Here is a 19,939-nt window from a genome sequence, read left to right as displayed (position 1 = left end):
TTATCCGTCGCTCTTTTAACTCAAAATCTATTTGGTCAAGGTAAAGAGAGTCGAACCATTAGTCTTAACTCTTCGTACATAATTGTTTTTTAAAATCCGCGAGACGGGTCTCAAATAACTTACTTGAGCAGACAAATATTTCCGAATAATAAAAACCTCGTAACTAGAGCGTATGATTTTGTTACCAAGGGTACTCCCTATTCTTACTTGTGTATCGATTTAAAACAAAACATTCACGATGATTTGCGTTTAAGAACAAATATTTTTCCGCATGAAGGAAATATGATTATTGTATGCGATGACAAATAAAATTTTGTATATAAAACTATTTATCGTTTCCGTATGCCTTTTATTTCGCGTTGGAACGTTCGAGGAGTTGGAATGGTTAAGAGAAAGCGTAAATCGAGTTTGTTAAAAAAGTATTAAAAAGAAATTTTAAACGAAAAATTCGAAAGAGAGGACGTCATCCGTTACACAGACATTTACCATTTTTTCGTGGATTGGCACGCGCCAGTCAAAGTGGCGGAGGAAAATTAACCAAGGTACTGAAAAAAGCCAAGCAAAGTCAAATCAAAGCCGTTCACAACACGTTTTATAATTTGTTAAAGGGAAATATTCCATTACCCGAAAAGGATAGAATTTATATTAAAAAACATCGAGTATATATAAGAAAAATCGCTAATAAAAGAGGTCTGGCTAAAAACAAACGGAAACTTCTTATAAAACAGGCGGGAGGATTTTTACCCGGGTTTATAGCTGCTTTGGTACCGACCTTGATATCTACCATCACTTCATTAGCGAGATGAAACGAATGGTATTACTACCCGAATCCGCTGTTTTATCGGGAGCTGAAAAAGAAGCGACAGAATTGGATCGTGAAATGAGTCGGATTTTAAAACAAAACACCTCTTCGGAGGATAAACTTCGACATTATTTATTAACTTTACAAAAGTATTTGACTATGAAGAGCCTGATAGAACCTCCTAACGTCAACGTTGCAAATATTCCACCAGTTTTCCAAGTTCAACAACAACAACAACCCGTTCAACCACCGCAATTTCTAACACCTAATCCGTTTTCAGTATTGCAACAGCCTCCTTCGCAACAACAATCACCTCAAGGGACCCCCCTGGCCCTCTCAAGGTCAACACCGAGGTCACCCTCGAGGGTACCCTCGACGATTAGGAAGTCATTCCCACGGCCTAAACTCACGTCGACTCCGAAAACGAAGAGACATCGACGATATACCAGAGGTGTACCGGAAGCGGAGGAGGGTGATGATGGTGATGATGGTGACGGTCATCCTTATCGCCCGAGACGTCTCCTTACTGGTATGAAATTGCGAAAAGTCAAAACACCGATAAAATGGTCTAAATGAAAATGTACCATTTTTTTAAAGTAAAAAAATATTTTATTTCATTCTTTCTCTTGATTCAATAAATGTAAACACATATTTAACATAATAATAACGTCGTTGTAAGGTTTATCTTTCACGTCGTACAATTCTCGTATTATTTCATTATAGGAAAATCCGTAACACAAACTTGTTAAAACAAAAATAACGTGTCCCCCGCATGTATATGAACTATTCGGTTGTATTTGACAATTATTGTAATACCAATTGGAAGCGTAGCTTGATAGATTAAAACCGTAATAACTAGGGTCTTTACCGTACGAGCAAAAGAAATAACCGTTATCGTTAGTATCGATATAGACTCCTAACCAATGCAGTCCTTCGTTTGAGGATGGTTCCGAATTGACTACGAAACAATAGGGTTTCCGTTCTGGTGGGTCGGGTAAAATATCTTTCGGGAACACTCCTATGAAGTAGGGTCTCGTTCGAGGATCTGTGCTTAAAAAAAGGTTTAATTCTTCCGTGTTCATTTAGCAATTTTTTGTAATTCCGGCTCGTAGAATGATCCTTTTATTATTTCGTCGTTTTCGTCTTTTATTATGTAAGCAGTTGGAGTACGTAGTAGTACTTTATGTACGACAAAAATTTCATTCGTCCAATATCCAGTGTATCCTTTACCAAAGGCGCCTTTGTCGGACGAAATTCTCACCAAATCACCCTTTCGTAATTTTGGCTTGTTGCTTGTACGTTTCTTCTTGTAGTATAATCGTTTCCATATTAAATGTTCGTTATTTATATTTACGTTTTTCGGAGCTATACCGATTGTTGAATGAACAGTGGCGTTATATCCATTTACAATTTTTTTGTAAATGTTTCGTGTAATTATAATTCTTATTTCTCGTCATTAATCGAAACATTCGCGTTTTCAATGATCTATTCCATCTTTCTATCATGGCGCATTTTAAATTACCGTAACTAGCGTACCAATGGATATCCCTACTTTTAAGATAGGCTTGCACTTTTTGGTTTTTAAACTCGCTTCCTTCGTCAGAATTTAACCTCGAAGGTGTACGTTGCTTAAAGATTGTACCGAGAGCTTTTATAATTTCTTTCGCCCCCTTTGTTTTTAACGGTAAAGCCCACGCGTATCTCGACAAGACGTCAATGACGGTTAGAATATAACGATATTTGTTATTGTATTTGGATAATTGGGGTAAATCAATTAAATCGCATTGGAAAACCTCGTTCATACTTGTAACGTACGTTTGATTTCTAGGATATATTTTTCTTCTGGGTTTATGTTTCGTATACGCGGGCTGGGAAATCAACCATTGTTCGATTTCTTCCTTTGATACATTTGGTAGAGCTTTTTGTAATTTTCTCACCGATCCTAAACTCGCGGGATGTTGCGGATCGTAATATATATTTTCGATTTTACGCGCTATTCGTTTACTAACCATCTTTGAAGGTAATTGGGTAATTAAGAAAAACCCATCTGTGAATAAGCTTTTTATTTATCAAACGTAATTGTAAAAAAACATCTCTTTTCAATTCCGTTACATTGTCGGTAATAATAAGAAATAATTGATCCAAATTTTCGTTCTTCTCTCCAAATCGTTTTTCAAACTCATTCTTCAGCTTCGTCTTATTTAACATCGATATCGCTTGTAGGATATTCAAGTCAGTATTCGAATTTGAGGTGCAGGATACGTGGTGCTCGATTTCGCCTTGGCAATTAAGATTACTGCAGCAGTTGGTGTTTTCCAGTAAATTTTCGGTAATGTCTCGCAAAATCATTGTTCTGAATAATTCCTTGGTATTGGCTTTTATTTCCAATTGCCGGTCCAATTCCGGTTTTATTTGTTTCAATCGGTTCCACGTGGTTTTATTTAAACAAAATCCTTTACACGTAGCCATCCACAGTAAATCGTAACGATGAATATTCGAATTTTCGCATACGTATTGACGAATGTCGATATACTTTGTTCCGGTTCCTGATACGTAACCTTCAACTTGAAAATTTTCCGGTAGGGTACTGTGGAAGCGGGGTAAGACGTCTTGGAAAAACAAGTTTATATAATCCACCAGCAACCATAAGTTTTGATATACTTTGTTACTAATTGTAACCATATACTCCGTTCTCGCATTATCGGAAATGGAAATAATTAGATCATCGCCAGCTTCGGCTATCTCGATAGTTTGTTTATCGGAGAGATTGTACTGTTGTTGTTTCATGATTTTCACGCGATCATTTGACGGTAATTCGTTGGAGACGTTTAATTTTATATTTCTTTCAACACCTTTTTAATTTCCTTAAAATCCCAACAATTACCGACGATAGTTACGTGTCTTTTGTTATTTCTAACTGTTACGAGAAGATTATTATCTTTTCGAGTTGGTAAAAAAACGTACTCGTCCATACTATCACTCTAGTTTGTACAAAACGTTACGATCCCTCGTTATTAATAACTCGTTTTCAAACTCGGCGTATACTATAGCTGTTACCGCAAACGTGAGTGCTTTGTTAAAACGTATAGTCAACCTTAAACTACCGTGTTTTTCTAAAGAACAATGCTCGGCACTAGCCTGTTCTTCCGGAGTAAAGTCAACAGCGTATAAAGTGTTACCTCTAGGATAATCAATAAGACTAATGTAGTTTCCTTTATTTTTCCCATACATATCTAGAGCCGTAAATAAGGAAGCGTATTCCCTACAGTAATGATCACGAGCAAAATCCGGTGTGAAAGGTTGATCTGGATAATTTTTATTCCCTCTGTAACTGATAAAAAGTTCAAATCTAGGTGTTCGAAATAAAATGGATTTTGAGATATACGCCCATTGAAGGCTGATGTTTTAACGAATCCGATAATCATTCGATTAGGAATTCTACCTAAAAATAAGTTTTCTTTAATCGTGTCACTGTTCCCTGTTTCGATACTAAAATACTTTGCCACAGTTTGATTAATGGGATACACACACGGTGTTTTTTCCAAAACCATAGCATGCGCTAGCATAATTTCAGAGTTTGGTTTTTTTTCCGTACATATAAAGAAGCTGATTTAATAACGATTTTATAATTAGTAATTGGATCAGCAGCAGCAGCACCAGGTTGATAAATTATTGGAAAAGTATCCCCTTATCTAATAAATTTAAACTTTATATCAACGTTGTTCAATAAGAACTTGTTCATCTTACAAACATCAATGTGTAATCTACCTATCATTTCAAATATTTTAGATGCTCCGGTTCTGGTTCTTCTAGATTTCATTCCGTTATTCTCGGCGTTGTGTGAATCGGCATTTGTTAGTATTGTATCTTTTGTAAAACATTTCTAAGCCCAATTGCGTTTCTTTAGCTTCTTTCCCATAATTTAACATTGTTTCGAAATAAGCGATATATGGGGCTAAATTATTCACGACTTGAACCTGAGTGTCGTTAAACATAACTTCTATTTGATCAAATAAACTCCATAAGGTTAAATTAACCGGTCCGAGTTTATCGTGTCCCGCGATTTCTACCCATTTATTATCAGTTGTGTTAAATCCTAATATTTGAGCCTTAACGTACAGTTTAATTTTTGAAGTGTCTATATAACTATCAGGAGTTCCGGGAATAAAAAATTCAATGGACCACCATCCGTTATAGCATTAACAGTTTGTAGTTGTATGTCGTTACTGGACACAATATTCAAATTAGAGACGGGTTTAGCGAAAAAATCTAATTCCGACATCATTCCTTCCATTTTTGAATAACTTTATTTGTCTCTGTTTAAGCGTAAACTAATTATTACTGGTGTAAATTCCCTACTTTTATACCCCCCTTTGATTTTTAAGGGTTCTTCTTTAAGCTAAAAAATCAGTCTTCTTCCTTATTCTTTTCACTTTTCTCTTTCCTAGCTTATTGGTTCTTCTTCTTCTTTTACGTCTTCCACTCCCAAATTGCGCTTCCCCTATTTTATCACCCGCTTTATGTAATAAATTAGACCCCGCAATTTTAATATTCTTTTTGAAAGAGCTTTTAGGATCTGCTCCCGTTGATATGTCGCCGAACCATCTACTTCCGACACCTATCGCTTCTCGTCCAACAGCTTTTGCTGCTGGTTTGAGTATGGGGGTTATGAAGCGAACTAAACTCTAAAATATAGATCATAACCCATTTCCTCTTTGAAATACTGGTCCAACAAACGCCTCGCCCGATTGTTGTAAATAATAATTATAATATCTATTCCGAACAGACATTATTAGTGATTACGGATCCTTCTAAAATGTAAAGTCGTAACGGTTTTTCCGAGTTTAAATGGAATTTTCGTTCCCGAATCTGTCGTTATATCTATCTCAACTAAATTAAAATTGGGTGTACGTACTGGATAATAATTAATTGGATTGAATGTTAACACGTGAGGTTTATTATCTCGACTGTTTTCAGGTCTTGGAATTGTACGTAAAAGCCCACCCCAAGAGTCACCTATTACCTGGGGGTATATGAGACTCGTATAAATGAATAAAGTTTGTACACCTCTATTTATATCTCCGAGATGTTTACTTTCCGTATTGTTCCTCAACGGAGTGTCTACTTGACTCTTATCAAATCCCAACATGTAACCTAATCCGGGATTATCTTTTGGAAATGTAATTGAAAAATAATCCATATATTTTGCCTCATTTACGGTAATTTTATGCCTTGGGGTATTCTCTTTAACAATTCCAACCCCGCATTTGATTGTTACTGTTCCTGTTTTATTATACACAAAATCGAAATATTTTCGTTTCGATTCGGGTAAAACCTTTTTCATTGCTTCGACCACACTATCTATACTTTCATACGTTCCGTGAGGTATCGTATAAGCTTTCGTTTCGATTGATGCTTTATTAACATCTTTATTAACGTCAACGGCTCTATTTCGGTCCCTTGGAACAAATTGTTTGACTTGGAATTTTCCCAAATTTCTGGTATCTAATTGATCACGTGCAGTGTCTCAAGGATTACTAGCTATATATGTTTCCCGAAAAATCCATCGATCCCAATCTAATTCCGCTATTCCAAGTACTTTTCCATATTCTTTAGGAAACTTGATAGCCGTTTGTTTGTCTCCGTTAATTTTAATTTGCATAAATGTCATTCCCTCTTTCGTTATTATTTCAAAATTTATATCATCCCTAGCTTTTGTTGTTATTGACTGTTTAAACGTTTCGAATAATTTTTGGTATATACTACTAGGTTCGTCGTTCGGTCCCCTACCTATATTACCCAATTTACCACAACCTCCTTCCCCAAATTCGTACTCATAATCTAGATCCACCGATCTAACGACAAATTCATCAAAACAATCAGTTATGTTATCCCACTTTGAAGGCATATTTATTTCCGACAATCCAACCTCCCAATTTCCCTCCGATAAATTATACGTTGTTGGCAGTTCTGTCTTATAACTTGTTTTAGTATTTTCAGGATATAATTGCATGGAGCCATTACTAGGTAAAGTAATGTAAAAGGAATCGTAAGCGGGTGCTAACATTGCCATGTTTACTTGTCGAGTTATTTATTGCAAATGACTTATTCATCAATTTACTAATTGCTTTTATTAACTATTTTGATTGACAGGTGTGATACGACTCATTTGCATGGTTTAAGGTATGGATTTCTGAATTATGCTAATTTGGATCATTTTTGGCAAATTTGCATGGCTAAAAGTGGGATTTCTGAATTATGCAAATTTGGATCATTTTCGGCTAATTTGCATTTCTAAAAGTGTGGTAACTTACTACTATCGTTATCTCTCGCTCCAAGTTTGGGTCAATAAGTTAATGATATTTTTTCTTTTCGAAAATATATCTTCACTTGACGTTGAAGCCACATCGCATAAGGTCTTTACGTAAGGGAAAAGTTCCGAATATCTTTGTTGACATCCACGTGATTTCGGCGCTGTATTTTGCTTGTTCTTTTTTAAGAAAACTTGTTGACTAAGAACAGCTGCTTTCGATGTAATTCCCTCTACCCATCTCTTTTTGCAAAGGCGAGGAGTAACCATTTCTTGACTAAACAGGCCTTTGTTTTGTTCTTTTCTCACGCAAAATATATGAAAACATGGTATTTGCAGCATCGTGAAACTTGAACACGAACAAGTATTACCGTCAGAGACAGCATCGTGAAACTTGAACACGAACAAGTATTACTGTCAGAGACAGCATCAGCGTGGCCAATGCTTTTAACGATGCAGTTTCTACTATTGTCAATAGGGTAGCAATCAGCAATAGTGACGCCTCTTAATAGGTTTTTCGTTATTCTCTCCACCATCTGCGGTACACACAATTCAGCAACTACTTTACTGGCGTGGCGGACGTCTTTGTCGTTCGTGTCTATTTTAAGAAATTTTGTCTTAGTTTTAGCTTTGAATTTTTCGAAATCATGTTGATTTTCAATAAAATGATACAGCAGTTTGAGATCGGTCTAGAACTCGTCTAGGGGTGCGTTTCTACGGCATACGCTTTTAATTTTCTGATTAAGCGATTCCAGGCGGCTATTTGTAGTATCTCCTATATTAAAGTGTTGTCTTCGGTAGCACATCACCCACATTTTCTTTATAGACAACCAGTTGTCCTGAAGATATTTGAAGAACGCTGGTGCAGTTGCTAACCGTTCATCACGAAGCATACACTCAACGTTTTCTTCGTAAATATCTTCCGTGAATGAATAAGCAATTTTTTGCGTATATTCCTTAGTTGCTAGTTCCACTACCTTTGGCAATTTTAACAAGTTGATCTTGGCTTTAATTGCCTTTAAGACATGGAACAAACAAATTTCAACCAAGGCTCCAGGAAAGCAGTCCTTCAAAGCGTTAATTTCTGATAGGTCTTTATCAACCATAACACTTTTTATCTTTGACCAATTTTGATTATGGGTTTTGAACGTTTCAAAAACAGTTTTCACAGATTGTGACGTTTCCCTAGTTACGATAGCCAGAGCCACAATTTCACTCACTAGATTCCCATCGACAATCATGATTATGTACAACGGCATTTTACAATAGTTCAGAGAATATGTGGCGTCGCAAAGGAGATGTTCTGGATACCTTTCTAAAGTGTCGAGCATTCTTCCGGTTTGCCAATATACGAAGTCAAGTTCGTTTGAGTCGGAATCAACACTAACTTCAACAACCTATAAATATTTAATTGATTTGTTACTATCAATTATCTAGTAATACACGTATGTAACGGTTAAAGAAACAAAATGGAAGTATTAATTGTTACGCGAGCATTACCAGCTAACGGTGATTAGCTTTGTACCATAATGGGTAAACAAGAGAAATACCAATGATATTGTTAGCTTAATAGCAGGGTGGAAAGCAAAATATAATGATTTTTTATAGATTTCAATCGCAATTTATCTAGAGCGTAAACAAAATTCATTCTCCATACATGAGCGCGAATCTCGGCGTAGCTCCCGAATTACGGAAAGAAAAATTTCAAGAAATTTTCGAAATTAGACCCAAAAAATTGGGTTTCTTCCAATATAAGATTATGTTAATATCGGAGTCCTTCGACCGCCTTCGACTATTCGACGGATAATTATAGATTATCGTTCTTACACCGATTGATCGGCTTCTATATAGGACCGCCACAAGTTTTTGCTCTTCACCCTCCATTTAAAAGGGTAATGAAATGGTAAGACAAGCATTTTTAACCGATTCATCGAAATCCTAAGTAAAACTTACCAAAACTTTTCCCTTAATTTTATAACCTTTCAAAGTTTTAAAAGAGGACTTGCTGAGCCTAACTCTCATTGTAGACAAACAATCAACAGTTTTGTAATAAAAATATTAATAATATCGTGTAACTAAATAGAAGCGTCGCCTCACGCGATTTTTAAAAGCGCCTTTTTGTCTAGAAATGAAAAAGTAGTAGCACGCCCTTTAACAGTAGAATAAATCACGTGAGGCGACGCTTATAAATGGTTACACAACATTTTTAATATTTAACAAAACCGTAGTTATGTCTCAAAAGTGACAGTCTTAGCAAGTAATCTATCAAACTTTGAATATTTGTATAAAATTAACGAAATTGTTTAAGTAAATTTTATGTATGCTTTCAGAGTAATTTTATCAATATGAATCGATTAAAAAATTGTTGTCTGACAATTTCATTCTCCCTTTAATGTAACCTTTGAAGACGTCAAACATTTTAAATGTCCTATAAAAACTATTAAAACCCACTGAATTTACAAATAATTTGAAGGAAAAGAGTACCAAACCTGCCTTTACTCTTTAAATTGAATTTCAACGGGATAAGAATTATGGGTAAATTGAGAGATAATTTTTCATGCTAGTTAAAATCATGAGGCTATACACTTACCATTGACGAATCTGATTCCTGGTCCTTCTTCAATAGTTTCATAAGTCGTTGCGCGGAATTTGAATCCCCCGTTTGGTCTAATTTAGGTAATTTGGATTTAAAGTTATGAAGCGATTTTGGTATTTCGCGTTTTCCCGTAATTTTAGATATTTTCTTTAAGATCCTTTTGTTATCACCACGAACTTCAACTAGATCTTTAATGGCACTTTTTTGCTCTTCAGTTGCACGACGAATATCTCGATTTGCTGGATATTTTTCATATAGGGTTGGTCCCGTTTCGTGGTTATGTTTAAGTTCGAAGGAACTAATCACCAAAGTGCCAAATTTACTACTAGCGGCATACTTTATAAATGCTGGACACTGACTGCGAAACGTGGATGATTGTCTTTTTCCAGTTTATGTTGAGTCATATTGTCCAAAATGTGCGCATACAAAAGTAACTTTGGAGTACTCAAGCTTAGCGGGGAGAAGCTTCGCAGATCCTTTAGTTGTTTTTGCCAATCTTTTGTTATGGGCCTCTATAGAAGTCGCGTTCTTGTGTTTAGACAAAATCGGAGCAAAATTTTGATCACAGTATTTATAATGATTAACTAAACAGGAGTTCCAGTCATCAAATTGCTTATTTAATTCAATAGCCATATTTTCTACTTCAAAAACGCATTCCGTTTAAAACAAGAGGGACTCGTGATGAAGTTGCGCGTTGAAACCGTGACTTATAATATAACTATGAGTCGCATTCGTGAAATAAACAGAACCGTGGGAAAGTGGTGGCTATATCTTTTATGAAGCTTTACCCAAGCTGCGTGCCGAGGGATCGGACAATAGATACTGATCGGCGAATTCAACCTACCACTGTTTATGCTTCTAATTTTTACAGCCCCACAGAGACCTTTCTTGTCAACCCTTGACTCATGCTGACAAACTAGCGAAAAATTTAGTAAGAGTCCCTTCCCGCAAATATCTTTCGTAAAGGCCAATTTTATGACGTTCAAGGTTCAAGTATGTGTATAATAAAACAGTGCTGGTTAAATTCTGTTCAACTGACCATCTATAACCAACGCGTATAACGTTGAAAAAGGACACACTAAGTATAAAGCGTTAAGAACAGTGAAATTTTATTTTCATTCTCGCTACAATACAGGGTGTTGGAGCGGTTCCGAAATAATGGGATAAAATTAAATGTTCATAAAAATTTACATTAACAGTTAATTAGAGCACACCGATATTGTACGTACACAAAACAATAAGCTACGAAATATAGCTTTCACGTCATCATATTTTAACCAAAAAATAGAAACTTCAGAACCCTGTACAGATTGACATCGCTTTACTTGTTCGTTTAGTTCCCCCTTTCGATTTCGAGTTATAACTTGTTTTCAGACTAGGAGGATACATACAATTTGCACAGAAGGTCGTGCGACTTGGAGGACAAAAGCGTTGCATTGACAACTCGATTGTTCTGTAAACACTACCCTCTCGTTACACCTCAACAATATTCTTAAGCATACAGCATAATTGCTAATATTTGTCAATACTAAAGATAAATTATCCCTAGCACCTAAGAATTGAAGCTATTGACCGATCAGACACATAACCATGGCCTTTTATTTGTGGTCATGACTCGTGGTTCTAATAGAGAACCTAATATTATTCTTTTAATATGCATTTAACTTTCGCCTCGCTCTTAATTTTAATCGTTTTTAACCCAAACGATGATAATTGAGTAGACACTAGACACTAGTGTTGCAGATTGGTGGCTCTGTGGTATAACCCAGTTGTTAGAAGCCAACACGCACCGATTGTTGTCGAGTCGATAACTAATGTATGGAGGAATTGGCGGATGAAGGTGAATGGCTTGTTAATGATTGACGTTTCAGTGGGATAAATAACGTAACTTCTATGCACTGCGTACGTTGTCCGGAAATTGCGAACATGTTTGCTCCGATTTCACAACTGAACGCGGTGACAGACACACACACAAACATATACGACAGTGCAATACCTCTGCATGACGTCATCGTCACTCGTTTAAAAAACTGGTGAAATTAGATTGTGAAACTACTTTAAAGGGACTCCAAAGAAGGTACGGGGTGCTGATAGAGTTAGACTTATATTGTGGACTTATGTGCTTACACATGTCATAAACTTTCGTCCGGACATTTAGTATTAGCAGAAGGGGATAACAGAAGAAGGATGACACTCTTTATCCTCCCTATGCTTTAGTAATGTAACGTCATTCTTCCCAGGCTCCCCCTTTTAGTTTGCTTTCCCGCTTATCAAAATACAAATGGGCATCGCACCGTAAGGTAAATTCAATAGTTGTTTGCCACTAAATCCCCAGCAATCATCCCACAAACCACGTCTGGATGTGGGACAAAATGCACAAGCGCGTCTTGCCAAATATTTAAGCGCTAATAGAGTAATGATGAGGAAATTATTTATCGCGTATGTGATTCGGTTTAGTAACCTTGCTCTAAATGTTCCGATGTTGGGAAGAGTGGCGTTACACTCACCCAACTTTGTGGTACACTTCTCTCAAAGAGAAGTATTATATACTTCTGGTATTAGTTAAATGTTACCGAAATCTTTGGCTCTTTTCACTCTCTCTTTATAAAGACTTACTTAGCCCGTCATGACAATATTGGAATTTTTCGGGCAACCATTATAAATGTTGACGGCATATCAACCCCAAAGGCCATGATGACCTTCTATAGGATGTAGCGAAACAGTATTCTATAAGTTGAAGGGTACGGACGTTATTCCGTTTTGGAAGATGTTTTTACATTTCTGGGTGCCATTTTTATGATGACCCTGGATTGCTTAAAGGGATGTACAATCCGTTATGTAGGGGCGGGGCCTATATCATATATCAAGTTTATCTTCTATCAAATACACTTTGAAATATTGTTCTTGCTAAACCCCTATGTAACGCAATTATGATCCCTTTAAAATGTCCTTGCAAAGTTTCAGCTTCCTATGTAAAGAAGTTTGGGCCGAGAGTTCAATATTAGTCAGGAATTTTTCCTTACAGCCGCAAAACGTTTCTTAACGATTTTGTTGTTCTTTTAAAAGTCGAAATGCATTATTAAATGGTTATCTGGCTATTTCATTCTCCCTTTAATCAGCACGATAAAAGTGCGTGATCCGGTGGGCTATCATTCGGGGGTAAATAGCCTTGGCCGCGCGGAACGTTCTATTTGCCCCCGAAAATCGGGGCTTTGAATATTCGGGGGCAAATAGCACACCCCGCGCGGCTAAGGCTATTTAGCCCCGATTTTCGGGGCTAAATAGTGTCCCAAGCAGTTCTGAACTATTTAGCCCCAAAAATCGGGGCTAAATAGCGTGACACTATTTGCCCCGATTTTCGGGCCAAAATAGACACTCCGTTTTAATTGTATCATTATCGGCCCATCTGTATAGATGATTCTCGATCCAATTTCGGTACTTGAAACTATAAAACTGGCTTTTCATACGAAAAATCCATTTTTGACACTAGTTACGTTATCCAAAAATAGATGAAAAACTGTGCTGTCTCAGAGTTCAGGTCTTATGGCGCCATCTACTCTCAACATAAGTATATATTTTCTTCAAAAAATATCGGGTAGAAATATCGGTTCATTTTTAACCGATGCCGATATATCGGTTAAAGCCAAATATCGGTACCGATACCGATATGGTATCGGTATCGGCCCATCTCTAAATATTTCACCCACATCAGAGTAATCCTTCAAGCAAATCAAACACTTATTTTTAGCTTTTTCTTCAAATTGATTTACTTTTTGTTGCTTTCTAGAATAACTTTCAGATAAATTTAAGAAATTAAGCGCGTTTCCAAGACATCGTGTAGTGATCCCTATTAAATGACTGTACTCGAGGTCCTCTTTTTCGAAAAAAAAATAAATTGATTAGAACGTCGCACACATCGAAAAGTCGAATCGTGTAAACATAACGGAAATCGACGAAGTATCTTGATCTCTTTGCCACGCTTCTTACTTGCTGTTTTGACACCATAAGGGGAAATGTAACACAGGGACACTTTATTGGATTCCATATATTCCATGTCTTACTTATAACGAAAAACCCGTCCATTTTCACATTTTTCTTCAAGTTAAGGAGCGTTCAGATTACCCTTTTTTTGTCAGCTGACTTATGGCCGACTTGTCCCCCAGACCTCACAGTTTGACTAGTTCCCGATTCTTTTCGGGAGTAATAGTTCCAACACCGGCCGCGAAGTTGTACTGATCTCGTTTTAGCCAATCAGCACGAGGTCTTAAAGGCGTCTGCAACAGCCAACAGTTAATGAAAAATTTAGGCTTAAAGACGTAAGGAAACTGAACGTAATTTTTATGGACGAACGTAGAAAGAAAATTGTCGCTTTGATCGGTATAGCTGCCATTATAAGAAAGTATGAAATTAAGAGAAAAAAAAGAAAAGATCGGTTTGGGTGAAAAAATGGATATCGCAAAGAAAGGAAAAGGGAGCCTACTACTCTTTGATACCAGATCTAAAGGACAGCAAGAATGACTATAGAGGTTATCTGCGTATGAATGAAGAAACATTTAAATTGATTCTAAACGCTGTGAAGGGCCTAATTACAAAACAAGAAACCTTGTTTAGGGAGCCGATCCCGGCAGAAGAACGCTTGGCTCTCACTCTTCGTTTTTTAGCATCAGGTTTGTAATTACCAAATAGTAAAACCAGTCAATGTTTACAAATTTTTTTGGAAATATAGGCGAAACCATGCATTCATTGTGTTACCAATACCGAATTGGTTTGAGTACTATTCACGGTATCGTGTACGAAACCTGCAATGCTATAATTCAACAGCTTGCGCCAAGGTAATAATAAACTTAACTATTGCTCCCAATACACGTACTGCTAATTCATTTAAAATAGGCACTTGCCTTATCCAAAACTGCCGAAGACTGGGTCAAAAATGCGAAAGGTTGCAAAGAAAAGTGGCAGTATGACCATTGTATTTGAGCAATCGACGGGAAACATATTGACATTACATCCCCCCCAAATTGTGGATCTTTTTATTACAACTACAAAGGCAGTTTCAGCGTTGTCCTCTTGGCCCTGGTTGATGCCTCTTCTAAAGTATGTAGAGATAACCTCCTTTTTGATTGAAGGCGCAGACTGTAACCTGATGTCTTGAAACATATATAAACCTTAAAATTCACAATTTTACTTGCAGGCAATATTTGTTGATGTCGGTACTAACGGCAGATGTCATGACAGTTCCACCTTTGCAAATTCGAAACTGTGTGAAGCTTTGGAAAGAGAAGCGGTAAATCTACCAAAACCCCAAGCCCTGCCCGGTAGGGTAAAACCTGTACCATACGTGATAGTCGGTGACGAAGCGTTCACATTAAAACCAAACGTAATGAGACCCTATTCCAAAAATGAACTAACATTCCATAAGCGGGTTTTTAATTATCGGTGAGGAATAACTTTAGTAGACATCTGCGTAAACTCAGAAAATACCTTGGAAGGAAATATAAAGCGCCATAAAAAAGCTGGGTTTTCAAGGTGTTATTTAGGTCCCATCCAAGGTTGTCACTGAGTATAGCATGTTCTTAAAAGTAATTAATGAAGTAATGTTCTTACAGACTTTCAAGAGCAAGAAGAGTTTCAGAGAAATTTTTTGTAAGGTTCCGAATAGTCTTGAGAACAATCCAAGCTAACCCAGAAAACGTTGAAACAATTGTCCTTTCCATCTGTACGTTACACAACATTTTACGTCAACAGGCAATTGATAACCAGGAAGGTATGGAGTGTGAAGATGAAACAAAAGATGAGGATAGTAAAGATAGCAAGAAGAAGAAAAATTGCGAAAAACCACCGAATTGGAGGCCACTACCTCACCAAGGATGCCGTCAATCAAATGAAGCGAAACTAGTTCAAGAAGAATATATGAATTATTTCTGCAATGAAGGCGCATTGGAATTCCAGTGGAACAAAATTCGAATTTATTAAATCACATATCCTCACAAGCTATAGCCATAAAAATAGAAAAATACTTCCATTTCTTGAGCATTTTTTATTCGTAATCAAAATCCTGGTGTTTTTTTTGGAAAATCATGTTCATAATTTGGCATTTAAGTTTGTCAGCATCTTTGGCCTCTAAAAGTCTCATTTGGCTTGCAACGAAGGCCCCAAATATATCATGTTCGTCACGTACCTCAGCAAACTGGCGGCTTCACCGGGGTTTTTAGACACGATAATGCTTCTCCTAAAAATTCATCGGTTAACGATTGATTATTTTTTCTTCGTTTTTTTCGTTGTCTAAAGTGGAATATTCTGAATGGGTGGAGGATGTAGTTGATGTGGACGGTGCTGGGGTAGCCGCTTTCGATAGCTTTTCCTTGGGTCCATTATTATCATCTTCATCATCTGCCTGTTCAATAATTTCATCCGCAAAGAAACTAAAAGTTGCTGAACATAATTCGGCTGGATCCACCTCCTTGGTGTTCAAAACCGAACAAAAATATCTTTATAATTTCATAGTTGTTATTATTTTGTTTGTTTTTAATGTTTTTTATCTTACCGCCGAAGAGTTCTCATTAGATTTACGTGGTTCTTCTGGCACTGAGGTTATGTCCAGATTTGACCGACCCTTTCTCGGTTGTAGGGATGTTTTTAAAAATAACAAATCCGTAAAAAAGTCCCACTTGGGTTCATAAACGTCATCCGTTCCTGAAGCACTTTTTTGGATGAGACAACCTTTGCAAGCTCTCTTGAGAGATAGGTTCTCAAACCTTCCCATCGAGATTTGATATCCAAAACTGCAAAATACAACAACCAAATGAAGGCTCCACAATATCATTATCTTGGTCTCAGTAATTGCTTTGGTCATAATCTATTCATGGTTTGGTTAATTGGCTTATCTTTAGAATTATCAAACAAAACCAACAAATAATAAAGATGTTGGATGTTCACAATTGTCCAAAATCAAGTATTTTTCGATGTTTTAATATGATTATTAGTAATAATGAATAAAAATAACCATCATTCCATACCTGAACATCCAATCAAGCTTGAAATTTCTTCAAAAGCCTCATCTCTCAGGCCTGTTTTTTTATAGTTGGCATGTTTAGAATTATATATGAAATCTCGATCTTTGATAAATTCAATTAACCTCCGCGTGTCGCTGCTTCCCCAATTAAACTTCTATAATGGTTTTAAAAAAGGATGTAGGTATTTTATAAGGTATTAATTAAAATTCTCGTACCACGGCTTTCGTTTTCGTTCCCATACTCGCTAAGCCTTGGTTAAACGTCAATCGAGGCGACCGAGGTGATGGAAAATATATGCCATATAATGTCTATCATGTGACTGTTACGACTTTAAATGCAGCTCTCTGATTGGTTCAAGAGAGTTCCGACTTTGGTCAGACCGACTCCAATCGGGTCGTATACCGATTAAAATCGGGTCCACAGATAGACAAAACTCCGGTCAGGCTGCTTTTTCACACTATCCGACTTGTCAGTCCGACCCAGTCAAATGACAAAAAACGGGTAATCTGAACGCTCCTTTAGTGCCAGGGGATGGATAAAACGACATTTTCAGAAAGCATCGAATATTTGGTTATTGTCACTAGCAACGCGTTGTACAGCAACCGTTAAGATGCGTGTAAAGAAACGTTTATGACGACGGTTCAACACGATGCGCAACTCTTATTTATAGTGGAGTTTTCAATAATACCCACTAGCGTCACCTGGCTAACAACGCTGGAATTAGCCTTATTCCTATTCAGCGCTACTAGCGGAGAGTCTGGAAAGTTACTCCCATAGAGAACGTGTAACTTACAAAGGTTCGTAGAATCACCACCAGGTGGCTCGAGGGCCGCGTCATCTAACGGTGATTCTGTCAACCTTCGTAAGTGGAAGTAGTTTCCAGACCCTTCGCCAGTGACGCTGAGGCCAATTCCTAGAGGCATTATTTAGGGCAACCGTGACGATATATCATAGTTTAACGTAACACTGATTTTTTTTCAATTTTCAGTAGAAAGGGTAAGAAATTAAAAATTTAGTTTATAAGAACTTTTTTAAGTTTTACCTTAAACCCAAAAAATACCTATGGTATTCACATAATACTGAAAGGTTTAAATTTCAAAACTATACACAAAATAAAGCAAAATGACTTTTAAATTATGTTAGTAAATAATTATTTTAAATTTCCGTAGAAAATATGACTAATTAGAATTTCAATGAATAATTTTTTAACTAAACTTAAACCAAAAAAATAATAATGAATGTTTTCTTACAGTGTCTTTAATTTACATATGACTATTTTAAATTTCCGTAGAAAAGGTGACTAATTAGAATTTCAATTAATAATTTTTTTGTTAAACTTAAACCGAAAAAAATAATACTGAATGTTTCCTTTCAGTGCATTTTCTTTCAGTGGAAAATCAAGTGATTTTTTTTTCGATTATTCGTCAAATTATAAGACCAGTCTGCATTGTGAAACATTCAGGAAATACTTCCGAATGATTTTAAAATTCTATTTAGGTTCAGATTTTAAGGATAATTTAAAATAAGGACTTCCCACCATTCGCTTAACACCCTGCCTTTTTGATAACAATATTCTCGTGGCGCGATCCGTGTCTCGCGCCACGATTTTCACATCGCGCGCAAACTTTATCAAATCTCGCGCTCAGTTACATTCGGCATGGAGCGTGCCACGAGAATTTTGTTAATAAGAAGGCAGGGCGTTACGCGATTGGTCGGAGGTCCTAGTTTAAAATTATCCCTAAAATCTGAACCTAATTAGAATTTTAAAATAATTCGGAAGTATTTCCTGAATGCTTCACTATGCAGACTGGTCTTATAATTTGACGAAGAATCGATAAAAAATCACTTGATTTTCCTCTCCCTTTAACTTATGACTATTTTAAATTTCCGTTGCAACTAAAATTTGAATAAATAACTTCATTTAGCAGTACCTTGAACACAAACAAAAAAACTATACTTTCTGAAAATACTGAAAAAGGAATGAATGAAATAGAAATTGAAGTTTATTGTGTGTATAAAAAGTTACAGGAACTCACGATAATGTAAACATTAGGATCGAGAAAAATATTTACAAAACAATATTTACAGAAAAAAGACATAAAAACACTCCTTTCAATTAAGGCTTGTGGTTTAAATTTAAATTTTCTAACATATCACAAACATGATACTGAAAATGTTATCAAAAAATAGTAAGCATTCTATTTTTCATTTTCTTGCGCTCCAGTCAAACTTCTCAATTCTTTCTCAAGCTCTAATATTCGAGATTTGCTGTGAGAACTTATGTTTTGACGCGCTTTCTCTTTCTCGATCGTCTCGACGGCTTCTTTGTTTTGGGCAGGCCTAGTTCCAGTTGTGTGATTGGTATTCCGTCCAGAACTTTTTCGATCGTCATGTACCGATTTTCTCTTCCGTTCCTTGGAAGCTGACGCACCTTATGTTAAAGGCTTTTGTGAAAACCTGAATAAAGTTTGTACATGTTTTATATCAGTAATACTGACCTGTTTTGCTGGATTTTTGTTTTTGACCATGTGCGGTTTCTTCGGTGAACGCGCTTTGGATATTCTCACTCGCAGCCACGCTTGTGTCAGCAGTTACTGATATACCAACTTCAACAGGACTAGTTTCTGTAATGTAAGTTCTTAATCAATTAATATGTGGTCAACCTTTCAATCTCAATCTGCTTATAACGTGTTTTCCAGGTTGGACTTTGCATTTCACCTTGTTTCACTAAAATTGACGAGACGGCGGCTTCAGGTTCATCCGACTGTGACACTGACGTTGAGGCGATTTCTAATAAAATTTATATTTAAAGTGAGTTTCCCATAAATTTTGAAACTGAACTTGCTTTCGAGTAATCCAAAACTTCGGTTTATTCGATCTTTGTAGTGTCTGTCTTGGTGTTTTGTTTTGGGGTTTGTGGCTTCGGAGCACGAGGAACCATCCTCTTCAAAATCCGATTCATGTGATGAGCTTCTCGATTTTATGGAATCTTCAGAATCGTTGGATTCTTCTTGGTATTTTTAATTAATTCAATTATTTATAAAATATTTTAATTATAATAACGCAATTTACATTAGATGAATTCAACACCAACCAACACAAATGATATTAACTTTCCAGATTGGCCAGAGTTAAGAGCACTGGCGGCGATATCCAGGATTTCGTCAACCGTTTTGCCGTGTTTCTGGCATAAATTGTAAAATTTTTCCACATTCTTT

General features: G+C 36.5%; 1 protein-coding gene across 1 annotated transcript; it reads right to left on the bottom strand.

Annotated features, from left to right (window-relative positions):
* Positions 1 to 15,745: 15,745 nt before the first annotated feature.
* On the bottom strand, positions 15,746 to 17,098 carry LOC149676434 (uncharacterized). Its single transcript, XM_089838736.1, has 7 exons — positions 16,937 to 17,098; positions 16,725 to 16,875; positions 16,377 to 16,490; positions 16,279 to 16,321; positions 16,038 to 16,196; positions 15,887 to 15,937; positions 15,746 to 15,845 (listed from the first exon to the last, which is right to left on the bottom strand). The coding sequence occupies exons 1-7, from the start codon at positions 16,958 to 16,960 to the stop codon at positions 15,746 to 15,748; spliced, it is 642 nt and encodes a 213-aa protein (XP_089694862.1). The 5' UTR covers positions 16,961 to 17,098.
* Positions 17,099 to 19,939: the final 2,841 nt, after the last annotated feature.

The sequence above is a fragment of the Phalangium opilio genome, unplaced genomic scaffold, assembly GCF_054372755.1.
Source record: "Phalangium opilio isolate 3A_F unplaced genomic scaffold, DU_Popi_V2 ptg000046l_1, whole genome shotgun sequence".
Taxonomy (NCBI): Eukaryota; Metazoa; Arthropoda; class Arachnida; order Opiliones; family Phalangiidae; genus Phalangium; species Phalangium opilio.
The sequence above is the reverse complement of the archived record's forward strand: the minus strand, read 5'-3'. Positions and strand labels throughout refer to the sequence as shown.